Source organism: Lonchura striata, chromosome 16, assembly GCF_046129695.1.
Source record: "Lonchura striata isolate bLonStr1 chromosome 16, bLonStr1.mat, whole genome shotgun sequence".
Classification (NCBI taxonomy): domain Eukaryota; kingdom Metazoa; phylum Chordata; class Aves; order Passeriformes; family Estrildidae; genus Lonchura; species Lonchura striata.
In genome coordinates this window covers 9116363-9142201 of record NC_134618.1, presented here as the reverse complement: position 1 = coordinate 9142201, position 25839 = coordinate 9116363, and the positions used below count along the sequence as shown (strand labels likewise).

At 40.7% G+C, this 25839-nt stretch overlaps 1 protein-coding gene across 3 annotated transcripts in view; it reads left to right on the top strand.

Moving 5' to 3' along the window:
- MYH11 (myosin heavy chain 11) overlaps nt 1–25839 on the top strand; it is a 55597-nt gene that overhangs the window by 9843 nt on the left and 19915 nt on the right. For 2 of the 3 annotated variants that reach the window (XM_021539821.2, XM_021539823.2), the window contains exons 3-15: nt 2011–2167; nt 8804–8831; nt 15778–15880; nt 17538–17558; nt 19775–19867; nt 20266–20329; nt 21552–21650; nt 22649–22792; nt 24190–24285; nt 24668–24786; nt 24955–25107; nt 25274–25447; nt 25621–25794. In XM_021539821.2, the coding sequence (XP_021395496.1) occupies nt 2011–2167; nt 8804–8831; nt 15778–15880; nt 17538–17558; nt 19775–19867; nt 20266–20329; nt 21552–21650; nt 22649–22792; nt 24190–24285; nt 24668–24786; nt 24955–25107; nt 25274–25447; nt 25621–25794 (1425 nt within the window). The remainder of the gene's footprint in view (nt 1–2010; nt 2168–8803; nt 8832–15777; nt 15881–17537; nt 17559–19774; nt 19868–20265; nt 20330–21551; nt 21651–22648; nt 22793–24189; nt 24286–24667; nt 24787–24954; nt 25108–25273; nt 25448–25620; nt 25795–25839) is intronic. The other variant, XM_021539822.2, reaches the window with a different exon arrangement.

The following is a 25839-nucleotide window of genomic DNA, read 5'->3' as shown; positions in this document are numbered from 1 at the left end:
CCCGGCAGTGCCGTGTCCCTGGTGCCATACAAAGTGCCCGGCAGTGCCGTGCCCCTGATGCCATACAAAGTGCCCGGCAGTGCCGTGTCCCTGGTGCCATACAAAGTGCCCGGCAGTGCCGTGTCCCTGGTGCCATACAAAGTGCCCGGCAGTGCCGTGCCCCTGATGCCATACAAAGTGCCCGGCAGTGCCCGGCAGTGCCGTGTCCCTGATGCCATACAAAGTGCCTGGCAGTGCCCGGCAGTGCCCCTGGTGCCATACAAAGTGCCCGGCAGTGCCCAGCAGTGCCCCTGGTGCCATACAAAGTGCCCGGCAGTGCCGGGCCGGGCCGTGTCCCTGATGCCATACAAAGTGCCTGGCAGTGCCCGGCAGTGCCCCTGGTGCCATACAAAGTGCCCGGCAGTGCGTGCCCCTGGTGCCATACAAAGTGCCCGGCAGTGCCGGGCCGGGCCGTGTCCCTGATGCCATACAAAGTGCCCGGCACTGCCGTGCCCCTGATGCCATACAAAGTGCCCGGCAGTGCCGTGCCCCTGATGCCATACAAAGTGCCCAGCAGTGCCGTGTCCCTAATGCCATACAAAGTGCCCGGCAGTGCCGGGCCGTGCCCCTGATGCCATACAAAGTGCCCGGCAGTGCGTGCCCCTGATGCCATACAAAGTGCCCAGCAGTGCCCGGCAGTGCCGTGCCCCTGATGCCATACAAAGTGCCCGGCAGTGCCGTGCCCCTGGTGCCATACAAAGTGCCCGGCAGTGCCGGGCCGGGCCGGGCCGTGCCCTACTATGGTCAGGAGAGGGAAATCCCTGGGCCCGGAGCCTCTGCCCGGCTCCAGCCGCGCCGGGACACAGCCCCGGGGCTCAGGGTGGCACCCACAGGGCTCTCCTCACACGGCAACCAAATCAAATAAATAATATTTTTAAAAAAACCAAACTGCTTCTGCCTGTATCAGAAAGAACACGGTTCCATTATTTCTTTTTTTTTTTTTTTCCATAGGCCAGTTTAAATATCCCAATACTCCTGCCTAATATGAGATACTCTCTCCTAATATGAGAATTATGTTCTCATAACTTGGGTGTTTGTTGGTTTGTTGTTGTTTGGTGTTTCTTTGTTTTGATTTCTTTTTTTTTTTAGATTTATTTTTTTTTAATTAAATTAAATACCCTTGCAAATTTCTTACTTTAACAATTGTTTGTGAAATGTGGCTCTTCATCTAGTATCATATGGTATTATTTCTGGTCCAGGTCAATAGCTGGAATATTTCAAAAGAAAGGAAATTTTAAAATAAATAAATAAGTAAATAACCAAGACAGAATGGATGAACATCTATCAGCTGGCAGCCAATATTCTTGTTCGTTTATGTATATATTTTTATATTAATGCCTCCATTAAATTCTAAACAAACCACATTTTTTCTTAAGTTTGCTGCAGAAATAGTCATGCAGTGAAGATATGGTTAGTATCTCAAGGCATCTATTTGGAAATTGGGCAATTTTATTAAAGGACTCTCATCAATCATCAGTGTTACACAGTGTTTATAGAAGCTTTTTTAAAAAAAACCCTTCAAACACCAATCCAAGCTTCTTACCTAGGATTTCAGTTTACAAAATTTGATGCCTACCTGAGCAGATATTTATATCATATTCTGATAAGAAAATACACATATAAATATTAATTATTACAGTTATCACCATACCCTTATGTGTGATAAGGGTATGGATTATGCACTGAAAATAACTGAAGTTAAGGAGCTCTAACATCAGGTCACGGTGTTTCTACAGATTGTTAAATTCATCTACTTTCCAGCAGCTCACTTATTAGCAATAATGATTTGTGCACTTAGAACCCCCCCATGCACATACATTCGGAAAATCTCCTTCCTTTGGTACCCTGGGCAGAACACAAAGGAGCACCGCTGCTAAAATCCCATGGGTTCCCTGCAGCCCATGCCTGTGCTTCCCAGCCTGGACATGGCACGTGATGTTAAGCCCAGCTTTTATTTGAATTCCCTTGCAGACTTACTCGGGTCTCTTCTGCGTTGTGATCAACCCCTACAAGCAGCTGCCCATCTACTCCGAGAAGATCATTGACATGTACAAGGGCAAGAAGAGGCACGAGATGCCACCGCACATCTACGCCATCGCCGACACGGCCTACAGGAGCATGCTGCAAGGTAGGACAGCCCTGCAAGCCCTGCCCTGGAGGAGCCACAGACACCCAGGAGCTCCACGTGGGCTCCTGCGAGCACCCAGCTGGGAAGGAGCTCTCACAGAGGGCAGCGCTGCCTTTCCAGAAGTTTCAGAGGAATTCTTTGGCAGGAACAGCAGTCCACAAACGCTGTGACTCAAAAAGGAAAAACAATCCTTTCACCCATCTGTGTTGAGGCATGTGGGAAGGTTTCAAAGTCAAGCAAATAGTTTTGGCAAATACGGGCATGGAAAATGCTCCCTCTCCACTAGTGGAGACTATTCCAAAGTTAGCTGTGAGCGCTGCTGGATCTGTCAGCATTGCTGCCCTCTCCCCCCAGCAAAGCAGATTCAAACAGTGTTTTGGGGCTGCTTTCCCTACAGCCTGATGTCTTGAACCCTGAGTTGAGATGTGCTGATTCCCATCAAGGATGGCAATGGGCAGTGGGAAAGCAGTCAGGCCCCAAAGGGTGCAAACAAACTCCCAAAATTCACAGAGCTCTCCTTCTCCTGCAGTCACTTCTGACAGACTGAAGGGATTTTGTTCTAAGAAAAAAACTATCATTTAGGGATGAAAAAGCTAAAGTTATGGATATAGGACGTTGCAACACCTCCAGACTATAGGGCATGACTAGGTACCATCTCACATCAACCATGGGTGCTACAAGAAACCAGGAGCTCTACAAAATATTTTGAACTTTATGTACCCTCATATGTACCCTACAGAAATTCTGGCTGACAACCATGGCTCAGCAAGATTCATAGGCTTGACCCTAAAGTTTAGGGCTTCCCAGGATTAGGACTTTTTTCCTTCCTATGGCTTGTATGACATTTCTTTCCTGGAGCTACTTCAATCCTTTTATTTAAGTGGATCCCAGAAGGCAGAGCTACAGTGCAGCAGAGCAGGACCAATAAATCAACAAAAATATCCTGAAAACAGAATTTCCTACACACTTTGTGATATGGTTATAAAAAACTTATTTGGCAGAAGGTCACCCCTCTAAGCCACAGTCACATGTCTGTGGTCCAGCTTCCTTCCTGAACCCTGTGCTCTGCATCCAGCACTGTCCAGGGCTCTGAGCAGGCCCTGAAGCCAGTCCTCCCTCTCATCCTTTATTTAAGGAGCAAGCCTTGAGGGGAGAGCTGGAAGAAGCTTCTGGCTCCTGCAGACTATTAGCAGTTGTGCAAGGTGCTGTACTTGTCTCTAGAAATGAGGCTGGGGAAAAAAATAGAAAAGGGATATAAGCTATCTGTAGGAAAGGAAAAAAAAGTATGACTGCAGCCTATACTGAAACAGAATTGTCTTGTACTGACAATACATGAGTTTTCTGCTTAAAGTGAAACTAATCTTGGCACAGATGAGCCTGGTCCAAGGAGTACAGGTGTATCTCCCACTTCCTCTCTCTCTGACTGTCTCCAGTCCCTCCCAGCACATTCTCCTGAGCAGTGGGAAGCCACTGGAGCTGGTTTGCCCTCACTGTGGCCATTAGCTGCATTTAGAACAGCATGGGTTCAGCTGGGCCTCCCTGGAGGCTGCTGGAGGGAGGAGGCAGCAAGAGTGCAGCTGTTATTAATTCACTTTTTTGGGGGCTCAGAATAATTTCCTGGCCCTACTAGCCCATGGGGTGTTAATTCATGTGCCCCCACTGCAATTCTTCCTGGCAGCAAGAGAGGAGGGGGAGAACAAATAGAAAGGAACAAGGAGGGAGCAGGTGATCAGCTGAACCTTGAAGAGGATGCTCTTTCACTGCTTCCCGCCCCAACCACGCACAGCTGGCACGGCAGCCGGCAGGTGGAACCACCAGAGCTCCCAGCACAAGCTCAGGACACCCACGTTTTACTTGCACATGTCATCTTGGAGTCTCTCCATCTCTGAAGAGGGCCCAGCTGCTTTTAAAGCTGTGCTTTTGTTTGTAAAAACCTACTCGAGTTTTGTGCATGAAACTAAACCAGCCCTCAAAATAACTCTGGTTATTCAGCCAAAATTTTATTCACGTTGGAGTGGTGAAAGTGGGTGTCAGCACTGTTCTGAGTGAGCACGCTGCACGTATAGGCACAGAGAGCTTCAGGGGGTTGTGAGCATATTTCCAAATGGAATATAAACAAGAGTTCTTACTCATAAACATGGATCAGAACACTAAATGTTTTCCCTGTGAAAAGTCAGTACTGTTCCTTATCTGGAGACTTGCATAGTTTCTGCTTGCCAAAGTAAAATATGTCATAGATTCATGAGACTGAGGAACTATATTCTGGTATTTCATGACCAGGGTCGCCCAGCCCAGAGCAATCAGATGTTCAGATGTCTCAGGGATCCTTTATCTCTTGGTGAACCAAGCCTCTGTGTCTGCAGATCCCTGGTCATACTACAGGTTCATCAGCTGGGAATCACAGCCCTCTGCATTGTCACCCTGCCCTGTGTTGGCACAAACATCCAGCAGAAAACATGAGCTGTGCACACTGCATTCCTCCTCTGCTTCAGAGACTTACTTGGTTAATGTATTCATTAGGGACGAAGTTTAACTCCCATCAAAGCTCTTCTGATAAAAACACTTAGCCTCAGCTATCAACAATCAGATAATCAGACTTTCTTCCAAATATGCAGAAAAGCTGACATCTCACAGGACACAGGAATTATCAAAGATGTTTGCTAGGCAAAGATAAAATTTCCACTTGTTTCAAGTGGTTCTGAGCACCTAAAACCCTTTTGCAAATCACAGTCATGCTGCCTCATGCTCAGCCAGGAGTGCTGGGTGTCTTGTTGAATCTGCTGATCACCACGTCACTAATGCAGTTTGATCATTGCCCAGGCACAGCCGTGGATGCTCATTTCCAGCCAGAATGAGAATAAACTTTAATTTTCTTTAATCTCAAAACCTGACAATTCTACAAGAGCATTTGTGTGTGTGTTCCCAGGAGTTACCACACCAAACTGGGCCCTCCTGGCTGTGTTTGCAGACTAGCTATAAATGATTACTGACTGCTACACTTGGAGACTGCAATCATAAAACATTTCCCCCTGGTCCTGCACCCTCTGCTCTCTCCTGTGTTTGGGACAAACCAGCACCACACAGAGGGCTTGATCCCCATCCCAACTCCTGCACTGCCAGCAGGATTCTTCATGATGAAAAACTGCCCCAGGTGAAAGCCATCCCTGGGTTTTTCTGTGCTGAAGTGGGTCCCCCATCCTGGGCACAGTGTGGTCTGTGAATGCTGGTCACAGCAGCGAGGAAGAAGCAGTGCACGCCAGGAAGAGGAGCTGGAGGTGGCTGGATGGCCCTTCTGCAGCACTGCCAGCTTCCAGTGATGGTGAAGCTGGGACACTGCTCAGTAAGGAGGAGTAATTCTGCTGCCTTCTGTCATCTTCCGTGCAGAAACAAAAAATAAGTAGTAGACAATACAAATGTGAAAAGTCATGTTATGTAGAAGTAGCAACAGAATTTTTGTGTAGTTGGTTAGGCCTTTATTAGGTTTTCTGGCAGTAAATCATCGTGGAGAAGATATATTACAGCTTTCTGCAATTCAAGGAGATTATTTGCTGTGGAGCAACGTTTATGCAAGCTTGAGTTAAAAATGGAAAAACAAACAACCTGGCAGTTACTTGAAGGTATGGGAGGGAAACACAGTTCCCAAGGTCTTAGAAAAGGAGGCTGCTGTGAGAAGCCATCTGTTTACTGTGTCCTCAGCAGGACTGTACAGAAATGTCCCCTTTAGGCAGTGCAGTTATTAACAAATGTAAAGAAGCAGTAACTGAGTGGGGGAACATGGTTTCAGTCTGGTTTTTTTTCCTTTTATGGTAAAGCTGCCAACTTGTTGTTTCATTGTGATAAACCATCTGATTTTGTTTGTGATTAAGCAGAACTAACTGGTCTATCAAGAACAGAGGGGCAAAAACTCTTACAGGCAAACTGGAGGTGTTTGGTGAAAAAAGTAGGCAAATTCCAGAGACAAACCGACTCTGCTGCATGTTTAGGAAAGCTCATGAGGTTTATAATGTAAGTGTATGTCTCTATTAAAAATTGAGGACAAAATTTTAAAACAATGTTTAAACATCTAATATTGACACACAGGAGGTAGATGATACTCTTCCAGGTAGGGTCAAATTTTCTTAAAAGGCATTAGCCAAAAAGATATTAGAATCTAGAATACCTATTTTGTTGCTTTTTAAGCCCCAGGAATTTTATTTAAGGAGTTTTATTTATACAACTATTTCTGTTGTGACAGATCCAACCACGTAAAGTTGCAGACTCACAAAAGAGGGCACAGTCTTTTCTATTCAGAATGAAACATTCCAAAACAGAAATAGGATTAATCAAATTGGAGAGACTTTGAAAGTATGTGCAGCTCAGGTCATAACAGAATAGGACTGGGCTTCCTGATACTTTTCATCCTTAGAGTTGCAATTAGAACTGATGCAGGAGACAGAATAACATCTGGAATTCCCCCTCTGTGAGTGTGCACAGCACAGTTTGCCAGCATGTGGTTTCTCCCATTATTAATTTATCCCTGAGGACATTTGGTGCAACTTCTGACCTTCCTAATCTTTCCTATGCTCTTCCACATCCCCAGGCTGCCCCTGCACAGGCACTCACACAAACTGGTGGACCAGTCTGTGAGACACCTTTCGGAGCCTTCCCCTACTGAGGAGCAAAAGAAGGGCAGCAATGGGCAGCAAAGAGTAGTGAGAAAATACTTGGCTTGGAGACTAGTTTTTTCTAATGTTCCCTGAGCTCAGAAATTCCACTGGCAACTCAGTATCAAGAGTCACTTTTATTTTCTTTATGGTATTTATGGGTTAGTGATGCAATATCGATATATGCCCATGGTTTCTATTTACACAACAATGGATTTTCAGCAAAAGCTCTTCCATGCTCTCACTTTTTTAGCTTAAAAGAAAGCCTAGCTGATACCCTGCAGTGAAAAATAAATATGGCTCACTGCTCCTCTCCTCCCAAATGTTTGTGTGGAAGAGTCCTGCAGTGCTGATTGCTGACAAATACCTCCAATAAAAATGAGGAATGAGTAATTTTGTACCAATTTACCAAACAAAACAGTTAAGTGGCACCATTTGTTGTGTGGTCATCAATAAAGCAGTTAATATTATAGCTATTGAGGAACTGGGAGTAAAACAGTTGTTTAGTATCAATCCAAGCCATTGCAGAATCCTCTAATGCTTTTCTTAGATTGGCTGTGAGCCAGACACAACAGTTACAACTTCAGAGCTTAATAAATTGGTTTAAATAGGTTTAAACTATCTCATGATATTTATGATATACAGGGTCAGCAATAGGTATTCCTGCAAGACAGGTATCCCTGCAAGTCAACCCACACACTGAGCAAAAGGAGCTCATGTCTGAACCTGTGAGCAAAGGTTGGTGCTGGCTCTGCTTTGGATAAATAATGCCAAACCATACAGGAGCACTGGATTCTGCCTACTTACCTGCCTCAAGTCTCAGATGTGTAAACTATGCACACTTTTCAAAAATGTATTTGACCTGCCTGAGAATTATTTTCCTAAATCAGAAGATTTTTTTTACACTTTGCAAAGGCAAACTGACAGTCTCAGTCAAAGAAGGGCAGACTTCAGGGCTGGTGCTGGTTGCTCAAGGCCTTGTTTAATTCTGCTTCCAAGTAGTTCCAGGCCTGGAAATGTCACACCTCTCTGGAAAACTTGACCTGGTGTTTGACAAGTGAAGGAAACAGTTGTACTTTAGAATGGATCACAGCAAACATGCTCATCATGCCTTTTGGCAGAAAAATCTGTGTAAAAGTTCTGAAGGTAGAGAAAAACTGACTCTAAATTAATAAGCAGGGAGGATTGCTCCAAGAACAGGTCATGGAGATGGGATGCAATCCTAACCCTTCCTGCAGCATTACAGAACTCTGGACACTGGTGTGCTGAAACCTCTCACATGCCTCACCAAGCAGAAATGGAAACTTTGGTTCTCCTTTTTGTAAATCTTGATCCCAAATGTGTTTAATGGTCTGTTCATAGTAAAAAACATGAAGAATACTTACATGCTTGTTGACATGGTCTTGTATAATTTAAAGTATCTTGTTTTATCTTACTCTTTGGAAGATCTTTCAAAGAAATTACTTGTTCTCTTGATAAAAGTTGTCTCTCACTCTGAAATGAAATACAAGCTAAATTATTCAGGTATTTAAACTGATTTGCTTTCAAAAGTCAAAGCTTTGCATGACCAGTTTAAAACATTTTAGTTGTTCATGCCTTTATCTGTCCAGACTTTGTTTCAAGTGGGCTGCTGGCCACAGTTCATAAGCATAGTAAAAACTTGAGTTTCAGGTTTGAAATTTTGTTATAATCTTCTTACAGAGAGCCTGATTTCTTGCTGTCCTCATTATGGTTCATCTCTAATGGAATTTACAAAAAATATTTTTGACCTCTTAACCTTTTGTTCATTTATTGTACAAAATATTTCCATTAGAGATGGTTATTTAAATTCAAGGGCAAATTAAATAAGATCTGAACCCAATATTTTTGACTAATCATGGTCAGCCAGATTTCAAAACATCTAGGCTGTTCAGTGTAAATCCTTATAAATATAAGTGCTTCTGTCAGACAAACCATTTTCCCTAATTAATGGATTCTTTTTCTTTATTCACAGATAGAGAAGACCAGTCTATCCTGTGCACGTAAGTAAACTCATCTATTTTAGTACATCTCAGTGTCAAGATATCTTTATTCAAAATTAATTTGAATTCTATTAGAATGGACATGTTCTCTTCACCTTCAGTAAGCTTGAACTCCAGTCCCAAACCTACTTCATTAGATAGACCTGTTCATAAGATAAAGAGCATGTGTTAGTGTCACAGGAAATCTTTACTGCATAAAATTATTTATTTAAATTGACTTTCTAAACTTAGAGATTTAACAGTTTACAGTGAACTACTGGGGAGTGTGGTTAGTGCTCCACAAAATCCCATTTGTTTGTCATTCCTGCCTGCTTTGAAAAATCACTCAAAATGTTGAACTGGAGAAGGATCTCCTGCTTGACTCTCAGTTTTAACTCTCTTTCCATTCTTCTGTTGCTCATTAGTTGGTTTTATTTGCTTGAATGTCATCAAGAATGCTTTGACAAAGTTTTGTCTCTGTTAAATCAGGCATTTTCCAGTTTTTCTGATAGAAGATTGGATTTGATTCTATGTAAATGCTAATACATTGGCAGAGCTGGCATGTGCATTATTTATAGCAGGTTCATGCAATGATGCTGTAATCTGGCAGGTTTAGGTTATCTGAGAAAATGTGACTACTGACTGAATATATATTTACCCTCAAAAAAACACTGCTACTGATCAACAGCCATAACATTACTTTTGACTGCCACTGCTGACTAGAAAAAAATTATCACCAAATAAAAATTGTATACTGTGTCTGGTACCACAAGGGCTATCATCGCTCCAATCTCTGTTACAACAAGACTTCAGTATTTGTTGGTGTACCAATCAAAAATCTGCCTCCAAATGCATTAATACCAGAAAGAAATTTAAAATTCCTTGCAATTATGAAGTAAAAATTGACCATCACATTCTTCCCAGGATGAAACATGTCATGGTTATGAAGACTAATTTACAATATGCATTTTTTTTCCTTCTATTTTTGTACTTTAGTTTATTTTTCCACTAGTAAATCTTCTTTTAACTTTGGAACATTGGTACTTTCAAGAAAGGGACTTTCTTTTGCAAATCTATGCCTTTTTGTTCATGAAAATCCATTAAAAGATCCACGTCTTGCAGTTACCATTTATTGAAATTACCTGGCCATCCTGCTGGAAACCTGAAGTGTTTCACACCAGTAGTACATAAAATAGAGAAAATTAAATGTGTTTCCATCAAGTAATACATAAAATAGAGAGAATGAAATGCCTTTCCCATTTTGAAAACAGCACAGCAAGTGATTCCTCAAGATGTTTGGAGTAATTATGCTGGATGTGCATCATAACCCATGGCCTAAAACAGTCCTTACACGTCTTCTGAAGCAAAAAGACTGGCCAAGCTAAAGCAAATGTACACAACTTTAACCACTACTGGTTTAACATTCTTGTTTGCCTTATTTGTGCAAAAAGAAGAAAGCTCACTTGGCTTGCAGCTTGGCAGCTGTCAAGTTGAAGTAATTTGCAGTATTTTATAGAATTGTTAGAAATTATAAGAAATTATCTTCTGGCCTAAAATATGTAATAATAATTGAAGACTTTATGGCATTGATCAGCCAGGATTTTTTTCTTTAAATAGCTACAGTCTTGAACTTTCCAAAGGCCTGGTACTTAAATTGTAAAAGAATAGCTGTAAGGATTCATATGGATCCCCTGAAATGCTCCTGGGACACAGGCAGGGGGGAAGATGTGAGAACTGAGCCTGATTCTGTGTTTCTGACTGTAAATATACCCATTCTCAGGACTTCACCCTCACATCATTAAAGCTACTCTCATGTGGTTAAGTACTGTTTGCATTCTTTTACAATCCCTACCATTTGTGTGATTAACAATGGTATGTTTAAAATCTCCATCTGTCTTCAATGCTCATGGGTTCCAGTGCTTCCTCAGAATTCCCTGTCTTTCCAGATTTCATTCTTTTCTCTACATTTCATTAATAACCACATTCATCCTTGCCCTTGGCCTCCTCTCCTCTGTGCACACACATCCTTTTGCTGTTAGCTCTTTCCCATGGGTAGCATCACTGAACATCCTCTGGTGTCATTCCATGCCAGTTGCTCTCTGGCCCTTTAGTCAGCCTCAAAATCCCACATCTTATCACGCACATTTACAGCACAAAAAACTTTATACCATGGCTGTGTTTACTAATATATCTGTGGTTGCATTATTGTAACATAACACAATGTAGCGTAACATAACACAATATAGCATAACATACACATACACAATACATAATATGGCACTAAAGGTATGAAATATGAAATCTTACTCTTTTATGTGTCTGAAAACTAGGACTGGTGAGACTTTTCCACCTTGTGTCTTGGTCTCTGCTGTTCTGAGCAGCCTTCACTGCTCTACCTGGCTATTGGGATTTCCTGAAATTCCTGCCTGTGCTTAGGACTCCCCACTCTCCTGTCTGACCTCTGAGCTGGCCACAAAATAATCTGTATTCACTCTTAGTCCATAGTGACCAGCACACAGATGTTGCTGAAGGAAATGTCCAAAAACATCTGTCCTCAGAGATTCCCATCAGAGACCTGAGCAAGCTCAGTGCATCAGCAGTTAAGTGTGACTTGAACTAGGCCATGGCCAGTGAACACACCTAGGGCTTTTCCAGCTTCCTCCAATGGTAGTAGAGGCACAAACCCTCAAAGGAGACTTCTGGTCACTTGTTTGATTTCTAAAGACACAAGTGGATTCTCCTGGAGTTTTCAAAATGTTTTTACAAAAAATTAACCACATGAGAGTTTCAACAATTGCCTCATAAACCTGTCTGATCTTGGGGTTATCATATTTTAGCCACTTCCTGACAAGAGCAGGTAGGGTATTTTCTAGAAAGCAAATGTGGCTTAGAGGACTGTGCACAAGTTTCAGTTTACAAAAAAGCTACCTTAAATGAATATGAAAATCTGATCAAAGTTCTGTGTGCTTGGGGTATTGTGAAGCCCATGGAAACAAGTACTTATGAAACACCTGTACCTATAATCACTACTTTTTCATTACCTTTCAGGTTTTTAAAACATGCATTCAGTTTGAATAGCTTCTATAAAAACAGGAAAGTAGCAGGGTCATATTTCAACTTAATTTGATATGGGAACAGACAAAACATTTTGAGTGGGGCAGTGACCACCCTGCCCTTTCCCCCTTCTTTCTCTGTCTCTCTCTCTGGGCAAACTCTCCAGAGCCTCACCCGGCCATGAGACTCCAGCCCATTTCTTTCCCTGATGCGCATCAAGAAGCAAAATCATCCAGAACATCTCCAAACTGCAAAGCCCCATTAGTCAAAAGACTTGTCCACGAGAGAGCTAAACTCCTCTTTCCCAGCTCAGTAAATCTCCAAGGCTGGAGCTGGCAGGGGCTGCTGCTTGGCCCCTGTCCCACGCAGATATCTCGTGGAGCTCGGGCGGAGCTGGCGCTGACGCTGCTCCGCGTCCTTCAGGAGTTGTTCTGTAAGGAAACCCGTAGGAGCAGGGGGCTGGCTTCTGAGACAGGTCTCCAGTGGGGTACAGCTGGTCTAGGACAAAGCTTTTCATTATGTTTGCATATCTCTGACAAAGGCTGCCAAGCCCTAATGTGATTTAGAGCACCTCGCTGAGTGCCCTGCGCACAGGGGCTTCCCACAGAGCCAGCACAGCCGGATTAAGGGATGTGTGAACGGGCAATTCTTGTGGTTCATTGCTTACTGAACAAATGCTGAAAATACATTCTGCTCTTGCTTTTCAGATGTTTCCAAAAGTGGAGTTAAGCTAAGTCTCATATCATAATATTAACATGGAAAGCTTACAAATTTTCAACAACAAAAGAAAATACACTTTTAAAATTATTTTTTCTCACTTGTTCTCAAATGTACAAGAATCCTAGTTACACCACAGGCTCAACCCCAACAGTGGGGCCAACCTGCTAGTGATACCTTGTTCTTCTTTGGAAACCTATTCTCAGCTGGAATAATTTTCATTTAAGGTGAAAGTAATGGAGTCATGGAGGATTTTGTAGCTTAAGAGGTATGAAAACTCTGTTATAGCTGAGGACTACATATATGAGTTTGTGTGCTTTAAATCCTGTAGTGAGGTCCTAAAACAATGACTGGCAAGCAACAAGGGAAGAATAAGTTGAAGCTATACCCCATGTTGTGAGAGTGGTATTCTTAACAGAGCAAGCCTGTTAGCCTAGAGCCCTTTGCTCTGGGAAAGCCAAAGAGTTTCTTAGGAGGAAAACTTGCATAGGAAGTAGCTAAAGTACTGCTGTTGGGTTGCTCAGAACTGTGCAATGGGACTTGCTTTGGATCTGGTTTTCTGCACTGGCCATCTGAACTGGGTGCAAAGAACTGCACTGGTAGCAAATGTGCTTCCTTGGGTATGACAGGAAAAATAATTATTTGGGAGGCTTCAATTAAACAAATGATCATTCTGCTTCCTAAAGATGATGACTAGAAAAATGGTAACAGCCTTTATATGGTGATCACCTACTTGGAACATAATTAAGTCTGAGGAAAATGGGCACTCCTGGGAGGAATCCCATCATGTATGGTCCATGCCAAAACTACCATGTTTGCAGGAAAAGACCCATCTTTAAAAATTCAGTCACTGAGCTCAAGAGAGCAAGTAGATTTTTAAACATGTAGGATTTCTCATACCACCTCACAATGGGAGTTGTCTCTGCCCCCTCAGAAATGACAGTACTTCAAGGTAGATGCAGAGAAAAAACTTGTTCTGCATGACCAATTCTGTTGCTACTCAATAGCTCAAGGAAGAATTTCATCCACCTGTGAAGTGAACCAAGATATTTACATGTTCTCCTCCTCTTGGGTCTCCCTGGGTAAACTCCTTGCTATTTCAAGGCATTGACCTGACTTAGCCATTCCTCCTCATTAGTACATTTACAAACACATGGCATTTTATCACTGAGGGCAAATCAGACACCATATGGCTGTGATACATCCTTCAGAGTATGAGGGTTACTAATGTTAAATGGATACTTGTTTATCAGAACTCTCTGTTGTCACGGACGTTTTTGACCGATGTGATATGTTGAAAATCAGAGGTATTTATCAGCTAGAGACATTATTCTTCATTACTTATTGACCTTGGAGCCTTTTTTTCCTAATTAACCTAAAGCAGTTAAAGTTCTGCATGTTTTCTATTTCACATTGAGGAACTTTTCTATTTCAAAAGGAAGTTAAAGCCTCCGAATCTGTCTGCAGAAAACAGGAAAGCCTGTGCAGAAGCAAAGAGTTAAGGAGCATTACAGTAAGATGGGATAATTACAAGTAAAATGATGCCATATATGGTAATACTCACAGGGATTCAGGGAAAAGCCAAAAGATGGGCACTGTTGCCCTGGGAGAAAGGAAATGCAATGATGATGTGATGAACTACAAATAACCCTTAATAAAATGGAACAGTTTAAAGCCCAAGGTTTGTTTGAAGAAAGTTGTTTTGGTTGTTTTTTTCCAAAGAAACAAAGATGTAAGGTAGATTTATCTAAAAAGTTTGTATGCATATGTCTTCAAATTGGTGTGCTTGGTTTGGAACTATTCCCAGGACACTTAATTTTTATCAATAAAACATAGAAATGTTTTAGCACTGAAGTTCAGACAGAGATGAATCCAATCTCTAAACTGTGCAAATTAACCCAGGTCTTGTGAAAAGGAATCTACTAATCTCACTTATTTGTGGTTCAAACTCAAAAAGCCAGAAGAAACAGTTCTTATCATGTTGTACCTCAGGCAGGAATTGTTTCCTAAGGTTTATATCAATGTCATTCTGTATTGAAAGTTCTGCCCAACACTTCTCCATATTTTTATGTCCATTTATCACTGGTCCTTTGGTAGGGAAAATTAATTCCTGTATTTCCTTATTAGGAAAAGAAGCAGAACTGCATTGGATTCAGCTAAACAGTTTCAGACTCAAAAGAGCTGATAAATATCTCTGGGATTTTTGAATGTATTGTTCTTTTATTTTTCTAAAATACAGTTTATTATAGATCCAGAGAAAAAGAGGTCCAACTTAGATGGTTGCTCTCCTCACAGCACCAGCTCAGTTGAAAGACCTCATTTGTTACACCCACTTTGACTGCTAAGCAGGACAGTATAAAAATATTTTTGTCCATATAATCATCAGAGCCAGAGGTGTCTGAAAGACATAAGATGATATAATGTAACAGGGAAGAAAATTGGCTGGAAATTTCTATTGAGAAAAGACTGTCAATCTGTACTTTGAAAACCTCTCTTTTACTTTAAGAGAGAGTTTAAGAATTGTAAATAAACTTAACCTGGAAGTCTTCCAAGAAAAAAAAAGTTACCACTGCCTTCCTGCTTCCCAAAGGACACTGCATGGAGTAGAGCTGGTGCTAGTTCTGCTGGTCAGACAAATCCCCACAATGTCCCTCATTTCCCAGTGAGCAGGGACACCTCAGGCAGTTCCATTCCTGGTCCCACTGAATTCAAGGAGCATCTGAATGCAAAATTCAGACGAGGCAGGATCAAGCTGTTAGTCTACTTTAATGCCAGAGTTTCAGAAGAGAAAACCATTGTATTACTGCTGATGTTTTCTTTTACTGCTGTATCACATCATAGTTAATGCTGTATGTTTTGATCTTAAAATATAAGCAGACTCCCTGCCAAATCCACTTCTCATGAGTGCTCAGATGCTGCCAAAGCAAGATGAACTGCTGTTCAAAAATGCATAATGTTTTAGAATTCCCTTAAATGGCCCAGTGTGCACTCAAAGTACTACCAGGACAGAGATATGACTCTGATAATGCATTCTTTGCAGGCTGAAGTCAGGTGCATTTGGGAGGTGCTGTTCTGGGGTAAATAAGAACTGAGCTGGGTAGTTTCCAGTCCTGTTTTTATACACGATGTACATCTACATGGCAGAAGGACTTCACTGGTTACCTACCTTTTTTTGTGTTATTTTCTTTCCCCTCAGAGGTGAATCTGGTGCTGGCAAGACAGAAAATACCAAGAAGGTCATTCAGTACCTGGCTGTTGTTGCCTCATCACACAAGGGCAAGAAGGACACCAGTGTCACTGTAAGTGAGCTCCTCCATCCCCAGCTCTTCCCCAGGCCTGTGCTGAGGTCACTGCAGCTCAGGGACTGGGGCTTGTCAAACAGTGGCATATTAAGAGTACACAATTACATCACAGCTCTATGTTTATGGAAGAAAAAAATTTGTTTGACACCATCTTAGGCATCAAATCAGAATGTACCTAGGGAAAACAGAAATATTCATCATTTTCCTTAGGCATAGCACCTATTTATATCCCAGTATGAAGGCTTTGAAGTCTGCCTCAAGACTCAAGTCCTTGTTTTACCCTTGACCTCTGCCAACTGAGAAGTTTGGGAAAGCCTGTAACTTACACATTGTCCAGCTGTATCACAAAAATGTATACCAGCATTTAAACTTCCAAAGTTTTCATTGGATTTGTTAATAATTTTTCTTACTAACTAGCAAAGAGTCCCAGTATAAAACTTGTCTTTTTTTTTTTTTTTACTGCTCTGTCAATTTTGAAAGGCACAATTTTTTCTAAGTGCTTTGTTCCTTCAAAATGTGTAATGGCCTTGCCTGAGAGACTAAAGTTCATTTTCTTACTTTGAACCAGATACCTGCCCAGTTCCTGGAGATCATTACCATGGCTGAGGCTCTCAGCTGTCTTTGCTCTTCTCAACGATAATACTCCAGGTCCTACATAATTTCCAGCCTTTCAAAAGTAACTCAAAACTTCTGCAAAAAAAAAAAAAAGAAGCAATTCACTTTTATGACAAAACAGGCTTAATTCAGGAAGACATTGTGCCTCAAATAAAAGATTGGGTGCAGGATAAATAATTAGTAGGGAAGTGGGAAATAAAGGAAAAATCTCATGACCACCCCTGTGTGGGGTCTCTGAGCTGCCCCTGCCCATGTGTCAGCAGAGCATGAAGTGTGCAGCCCTCCCTCTTCCCCCACAAATAACTGGGATTTTATGTACAATGGATTCTAATTTGGAGTAGGGGAGGGGGTAGATGTCCTTATGAGTAGTATTTTCTAGAAATCTGTGATTTAATTCAGTGGAAACAGTTCAAGACTAATGTTTAATATTTAATGTTTATGCAAAAAAAGGTAATTTCTTCCTATTGAGTCCCTGCTTAGTAGCTGGGGGTGAATGAACTTGGAGTGCCAAGGCCATCCCTAACTGCAGTTGCTGCTGACTCCTCTGGGGAATTATGTGAGTCTCAGGACAAAATTTGCCCTGAGACAGACCTGAAGGCAAATATCCATCAGAGAAGACCTGAGAAAAGGCCTAATTTGTTCTATATCATGCTGACAAATAGTAATTCAGTGACTGGGACTACTGACACTGCAATTTCAGTCATTAGCATGTAATGAATAACAAAATGCCACCAGAGAAGAACTAGGGATTTATCATAAAAATATTTGGTCTTATCTGGTCCTGAGAGACTAACCTGGGACTGGATCCAAATCCCATCTCTTTTCTGCAGGATTTTTCTTTTCTTCAATTAATATGCTCTAAGTATGTTAATGATATTTGTACCCTTGGTATGTCTGCAATAGATTGTTCATATCTGTATTCCTGGTTTATTTGCATGGAAACTGTGTACTGGTTATTTTAATACAGGAAAAACAATAAAAATACCTGTCTAATGGAAATTATACTGACATTTGTTTTATACCATGTTATTCAACACAGCAAGGTCCATCTTTTGCCTACGTGAGTAACTTAGACTGTTTGATGTGTGTTTAAGGCACTGAGTGTAGATCTGCATGCTATTGTTGCACCCCAAAAATTTAGGAGATTTTGTTGAAATATGTTGTATGATATGATAAAAAGCAACAATAGCACCAAATGCTCTCACAAATCAACCCTAACTGTGTCAGGCCCCATGGTAAAGAATGAGGTCTGACACAGGCAGGGTCATCTTTCAAATATCACTCTCTTCTGTATCTCTGTGTGTGTTCAAATTGCCATAGTTTGAATTAAATTTCCCACAATCCTGGAAGAGCTACTCAGCCTGAAATTTAACAATGTGGTTTCTGAATGAAATATCAAAATGCTTTCTGTGCTTCAGGTTGAAGTTTTTAGGACTGTTGTGAAATAATTCCTAAACCTCACGGTGTTTGATTTGTTTGGCTGCATGCTTTCCATTTGTTGTTGCTTGGAATTTTACATTTGCATGTAACTGTTGAGAATTGTTCACCACCACAAGAGTTAGCATGTTCTCGGCTTGCTGCTGTGGCGTGTAGCAGAGCAATCCCCAGTGCAGCACCTGTCTGCAGGTGTGTTACAGGCCCTCCTCTCCATGTGCCATACACATAGCAATGCTTTGGGAATACAGGCAGGTTTGCTGGCACATTCTTGCTGTTTCTGTGCCAGGCAAGAGATTTATTTTCTTTCATGCAGTCTTTTTTGCCCCATTCTGATGGCTGCCTCTCAGACTGCAGCTGTGACAATGTTGCCCCTTAGTTAATTTAGTACTTCCTTTGACAATGTCTCTGAAAAAAAAATTGTTTCATGGTTGGCAAGGGCAGCTCTGTGGAGTCTGGTGGACTTAGAGCTGCACACAGTGCTGGTCACCTGGAGCCAGAGCTCTATACCCAGCTCTATGGCATAGTTCAGTTCAGTAGAAGCAGGTGGTGTCTGTCTCATTTTAACAGACAAGATTCCATTTTAGATGCCACCATCTGATTGCAGCAACACTCTTTGCTTATACTGGAGATTTTAAGTCTATAGAGTGTAACTGGACAGAGCTGCCCAGTACAGAGAATCTTCAACTTTTAGGAGTTCATTTCTTATTCTGGGATTCCTGTATGAACTTGTTAGGAACTCTTCCTTCCCTCTTCCTCCACCTCTTGGGTAGTAAGTTTTTAATTATATTTTTGAGGTAACTCTCACCATTGACACAGAAGTTACAAGGCATTCAGAAGTGACATTTAGAAAAAGATTTCCAGATTTGCACACCAATTGGGAAGCGCTTTCATTTTCCAAATTATTTCCTAGATTCAAACGAAATATTGCCTTAATTTCTAATTTAAATTATTTAAATTATATCTTACTATCTGTCAAGGACTTTTTCCTTTTCAGAGTGAGTTATTTGAAATAATGCATATTACTACAGAGTAGTGCTCAAAGAATAGTGTGGCAAAGTACATGTGAATGTAAATGATCTCATACAACAGAGCTGAATGAAAAGTTCTGACAAGCTGTATACATATGCAAAATATTTTTTCAACTTCATTGGTTTGCTTAGAAATAGGATTAGGTAAATATATAGAATTAAATGCATGCTTGTTTCATTGCATGATTTGTTTCCTTAGCAATTACTAACCACAATTAACAATATAATATGAAAATTGTGTGTTTGCATGAGAATTCATTATCCTAGTTTGAAATAAATCAATGCAATTCCATATTTAACCTACATAGCCTTGCATGGATCATTATTAATAGATGATAAAATCTGCTTTGTAGCTTTGTGCTGCATTACATTAAAATTATTCTTGGCAAGTTATTCTAATTATATTGTCATTTGCTAGCAAAGGGTCTCAATAAACTAACTTGGAAAAGACATGCTAGAGGTTCCTTTAAGAACATCTCTTTATAAAATTACATTAAAATGGAAAAAATAATTGACATTGAATGACCCTTTTTTTAAGGAAGTTGTGATGCTAAACAGATTAATAGACCTTGATCTGTCATATGCAACAAGGCTGGAAAAGGGTCATGTATACAGGGCAGCAGTCAATTGCACAAATAGATAAACACCAAGTTTAGTAGAGAATGAAAACAAATCCACATAAAATGCAGTATTCAGAAAAAAAAAAATCAGAGACTTAAATTAGGTGCCACCTTTCTCTGCCATGTACGAGTGTTAGTTTCAACTAAGTAATTATAAAGTTTAGTGTTAACTGCTTCTGAATGAATTTTAGGGTGAGCTGGAAAAACAGCTTCTCCAGGCAAACCCTATTCTTGAAGCTTTTGGAAATGCCAAAACTGTGAAGAATGACAACTCTTCCAGATTTGTAAGTAGGAGAAATGCATTTGGTCTGTGGGTCCGTGTGGGTCAACTTCAGCAGAGAGAGTTTCACAGATCCAACCTTGTTCCCTCACTGACCTTGTGGAAATCAAAGTCGAACAAAGATGTCCTACCCCCACTTCCAAAGCCTAGTCCAGTAGGGAGAACTCCTTTCCCTCTAAGTGCCTGAACAAAATGTGGGGGGAATCTGTACAGAGGGAATATCGGAGAAGTTCATTCCTTTCAGGCTGTTCCACAGGTCACCCCAGCAGGAGGGAGTCAGGCATGTTCTTCTAGGGAGGGTGATGTACACATCTTATGGAACAGGCTAAATACTGGCTAATACTGGAAAACCTGGCACTGCCTGAAAGAACAGCCCAATTTAGATCTTCTTTTCATTCACAGGGCAAATTCATCCGCATCAACTTCGACGTGACGGGCTACATTGTTGGAGCAAACATAGAGACTTGTATCCTTTGCAGTGAGCTGCACCAGGCTGGCAGAAGCCACACGAACAAGCCCATTGCATGTCTCAGAAAGCAAACACTGCTGGGGCTGCTGTGAACAAAGAGGGAGGGAAGTGGTCCCGTTTGTGCTGATAGCAGCTCCTGTCCTGCTCTCAGTTTTATGTTTTCAGGGCTGTTTTCTCAGCTACAGGAAAGGGAGCTATTCCCCAAATACAGCTTCAGGAACTGGACAGCCCATTCCTAAGGCAATGGCAGTGACATTTTTGTGTCCAGAGGACTTGAATTGCCTGGATGCTAAATACTTACTGCTGTGTCAAATTACACACCCAGAGCAGTCAGTTGTGTATCAATAACCTGAATGTATTTTTTCAGGGAAAATGGACTGAGAAATTCAGCTCAGGCTGACCTTGCTTGTCAAGTATGTTGCCTGTTCCCTTGGCTATGTTTATGAGCTAGTTTATTTTAATGAACATATTAATATGCAGGTGGTTTCCTCAGTGTTGCACTGCTCACCTTTGCATATAGAAAGTGCTTCTTGCTCCAATAAATGAGAAAGAATGATGCAGATATAAAGAAATACCTTATCCCTAGAGTGTAGCATCAAGCAACAAAGAGTTTATCATTCTGCTCTTATTTTGACAACCGATCTTTAGGAAAAAATCATTAATATTTTAACAGTTTTGGTCTTAACTGAAGTTTTATCTACAGCATTTTAGCTTTTAAAGGGTGAATCACTGACTGGTGTTGAAATACTTACACTATTGATAACTTCATTTTTATTAGCTTATAGTCACAAGAACAGTCCATAAATATAACTTGGTTTTATTGCTGTTATACCTACAATACTCACTTCAAGAACTCTTTTTTTTCCAGCAGCCCCACTGTATGTTGAAAGAATTATATTAGTTCTTCATTTTCAAAGTGGTTTGAGTTATATTGTGACTATAAGTTTTAGATCCTGGATTTTATAATAATTTAGGTCTGTTTTGATTACTGCCATGATTACCACCATTTACACTGCAACAGCAAGCAGGAGATGGATCTGTTTATTGTGGTAAGGATTATACCAATACCAGAGCTCCTGCCATAGAATTAGACACGTATTCATGTTAGACAAGTACATGGCAAATATTTAGACAATGCTATTGATGGTTCTGAGGCTAATGGCACAATTAAGAAAGGACAAAATAATGTTATTGATTTTTTAACACACTTTAAAAACAGATTTGCTTGAAAAATCTCGTGCAATTCGTCAGGCTAAAGATGAAAGAACATTTCACATCTTTTACTATTTGATTGCTGGAGCTTCTGAACAGATGAGAAGTAAGTTCCTTACTAATAATAAATTCTCTCATTTCATTGAATGGTCTGAGCAATGGCTTGCCTAAGTATTTATCTTAATTTCTGTAATTATATGTCATTCAATCCTTAGTATAAACAAATGTCATAGAAATAGCTATGTATTTTAGCTATAGAAAACTATTTTCTCAAGTGAATTATAAGAAAGCATCAATTCATGTCCCCCTGTTTGAGGCAGGTTGTTTGCAGTTTATGGGATATTTTAATTTACAGGAGATGTAGACCCATTCAGATCCCATCTTGAATAATACCAAGAAGATAAATTGGGAAGAGTTATTAATTGCTTTACAAAAAATAAATTGGGCGTTCCAACAAGAATATCAACTCATTGTTTTAAAATAAATTAAGACAATGTATTTGCCACAGCACATTATTACACCATGAAAGCCACAGCTTCAGATGTATTGGAACATCATGGTTCCAATATGACATATTTCCCTAAATCACTTGTTGCTAAAGAATGTATAAAGCAATGGGTAACTATCTTTTCCCTGGTTTTTATGTTCCTTATCTAAGAATCTGTTGTTTGCCATAGGATAGGGTTGAATAGTCTGTTAGTCTGGCCCACTTTGGTTGTTACCTTGCTCCATTCTTACTATTACAGGGTGTGAATCCCCCACAAGAAGATGCATAATTCTGAGTAGGTTACATGTGGCACTCAATAGAAGGATTTTGGGAAGAACGGCTCAGATTTGAGTGCATAGGACACAAAATTGCCCCAAAGTGCAGAGATGTTCTCCAGTCACTAATGAAAACTAGAAACTTAATACCATCAAGCTTGAGAAATAGTTATTTTGAAAATATTTGACAAAATCCTAAACTCCTCATACAAGCAGAACCTTCCTTTGGTGATAACGTTGGGGTTTAGGAGAATGTTGTTCTTCTGTTATTCCTTAGGAGAATTCACAAACAAAGAGGATTAAGTAGATGCTTTTAAATAAAGCTTTTCTTCTTCTTTTTAGATGATTTGTTGCTGGAAGGCTTCAACAATTACACCTTTCTATCCAGTGGCTACGTGCCTATTCCTTCTCAACAAGATGATGAAATGTTCCAGGAGACCTTGGAAGCCATGAAAATTATGGGCTTTACTGAAGAAGAACAGACAGGTGAGAATTGTTGTCAACATTGTATTCAACATATACATCTGCAAGTGGCATTACATATAGATGCAAATGCAGAGATTAATTCTGTCCGAATAATCACTTTGCAAAGCTAATTTGTGTTTATGAAAGGGAATATTTCTCATTGGAACCCCCTATATATCCAAAAAGAGATTATTGAGTCTAAGCCAGCTCTATAAACAGCACTGACCATTTAAATCCATTGTTCAGAACTTTCCAAACAGCACAAAAAAGTTGCAAAATAATCTGATTTATTTTTGAAGGAAACTGAACAGGCTCAAATAGCTCATATGTGCTCACTGATTCAGAAAAACAAGAAATAAAAACAAAGAGCATGAAACAACAACTAAACTGTTATAAAAATGTGGGCCTGTCAGAGACACCCACCGGCATAGCTTTTACCTCTCAGTGTTGCTGGGAGTGTGCAGTGCCCTCGGATGCAAACTGCCTTGTCCCAAGTGACACCTGGTGGCAAAGCAGAATCCTCCCAGTGCCCAAGCCTTGGAGCAGCAGCAGCAGCAGCAGAGCTCATCCCTCACCTGCATCAGTGACCGAGGGGTGCTGAGCTAAACCCCAGCCTTGGTCATTCTGCATGATGGTGCTGGTACACACTGCTCTGCTCTCCTGCCAGGACTGGCATGGACAGCAGCATTCTCCACTGCAGCAGCAGGAGTCGTTAATTTATTGTCTGAACTCCTCTGATTTCATGCTCTAAAATAGAAGCCCATTTGGACAATATTCTTCTCCTGTGTAAATTAGATAAATTTACAGCTAAACAAATAGAATACCCCAAATTGATACAACCTCATCAGAAACATATCAGCAGATTTTACTACCCAAGATTAGGTGGCATTACATTTATGTGTATTTCAGTAACCAAACATTAATAAAAACCTTTTCTGGATTTTGATATTATTCTTTTAAAGATGTATACATTTGATTTTAGTTGCACAACTAAATAGCCACATGCCCCTGAATAACTGGACATTGAAAAGTGCCACACATTTTTGAAGCTGCTGGTAATTCAGATTTATTTTTTATTTTAAAGACTCTTGAGTGACTGAGCAGGAAAGATGCTACAGGCACTGTGAGTGGGAGACAAATTCCTGATATGTGAGGATCTGCCTGGGGAGCCAGCATAACTCAGCTTGAGGTGCTGGTGTTCCCAGACTGGCCCATTTGCTCCACTGCACAGATTGTGGAGATTTTTGCTCAATCAGCTCTCAAACTCCTGCGGTTTTAAGGCACAGTCCTTTAAAACAAACCTTACTCTTTCCAGAGAGGTACATACTATCAGAGGCACTAGAATGCTATTGCAGAGAACAGAGTTTTCAAAACGTGGCCATTCTATTCCTCATTTATATTATCTGTTTCTCTTACAGCTATACTGAGGGTTGTTTCATCTGTCCTACAACTGGGTAATATTGTCTTCAAGAAGGAGAGAAACACTGATCAAGCTTCTATGCCAGACGATACTGGTATTATTTTCCACTTCAAAATTCAGTTAACATTAAAAAGTTAATAAAACAGCAACTGAATAAGCACTCTTTATCAATATTTTTTTAAATTTAATTTCTATTATCTATGTAGCTCTCAGGATTTAAAATATAAACCATGCTTAAAATCACCTCAATTATCATTACCTTTTCTAGTAATCTTGAACCCATAAATTGATAAATGGTGTATTTGTTGCTTGGATCATAAATGTTATTTTTATGGTGTTGTCTCTTGTATGTACAATAGAGAAGCTTTTAAGGAAGATAAATAATTCTGCATACTTGCTGAGCTACTCATATTCACACTTACTGATCACCTAAGAGACAATTCAGTCTGAAATAAAATCTCACTTTTTTATTCTAGCTGCACAAAAAGTGTGCCACCTGATGGGGATTAATGTGACAGACTTCACAAGATCTATTCTGACCCCAAGGATCAAGGTTGGGCGAGATGTTGTCCAGAAAGCTCAGACCAAAGAGCAGGTACCACATGCACTCTGCTCAGCTCTCCCGAAGCTCTTCTCCCTTTTCCTATTTCTGTTTCTCCTTACATCTTGTCTAAAGGGAAACATCTGTTTTCTGTCTCATTTCTACAGAAATTAACAGTTAAGTGGGTTTCTTTGACTTAAAATCTCCTCTGACCTTTTCCAGGCAGACTTTGCCATAGAAGCTTTGGCCAAGGCAAAATTTGAGCGTCTGTTCCGTTGGATCCTGGCTCGTGTGAACAAAGCTCTTGATAAAACAAAAAGACAAGGAGCTTCTTTCTTGGGGATCCTTGACATTGCTGGATTTGAGATTTTTGAGGTATGTGCTGTGGGACACAAGCTGATTAAACTCATATAGATCCTTAAATTTTAATTATTTTAATATGCAAAAAGAAATACAGAATAGCAAATATCATCTTGTCATTTAAGTTCACCCTTGAAAGTCTCTTTCTAATGTTATGAATTCACTTCTTTCCTTTTCACAGATCAATTCCTTTGAGCAGCTGTGCATCAACTACACTAATGAGAAACTTCAGCAGCTTTTCAACCACACAATGTTTATATTGGAGCAAGAGGAATACCAGCGAGAGGGCATTGAATGGAATTTCATTGACTTTGGCCTGGACCTGCAACCTTGCATTGAGCTGATCGAAAGACCAGTAAGATTCTCTCTCTGTAGGTGGGATACTTCAGAGGTATCAGTTATGTGCCAGTACAAGAGATCCTTTCCTTTATTTCCTGGAAGGATCTGTAACCTCAGGGGTGAGGAAGGTGGTGCTCTGTCTGTGCCTCTGCTTGTGATGATTCTGATCCGATACCACTCCCATTGCAGACCAACCCTCCTGGTGTCCTGGCTCTGCTGGATGAAGAGTGCTGGTTCCCCAAGGCTACTGACACATCCTTTGTGGAGAAACTGATTCAAGAACAAGGCAACCATCCCAAATTCCAGAAGCCCAAGCAACTCAAGGACAAAACAGAGTTCTGTATAATGCACTATGCAGGAAAGGTACGGGACAGATTGAGCTATTTTGACTTAGGGAACTTTGGTTCT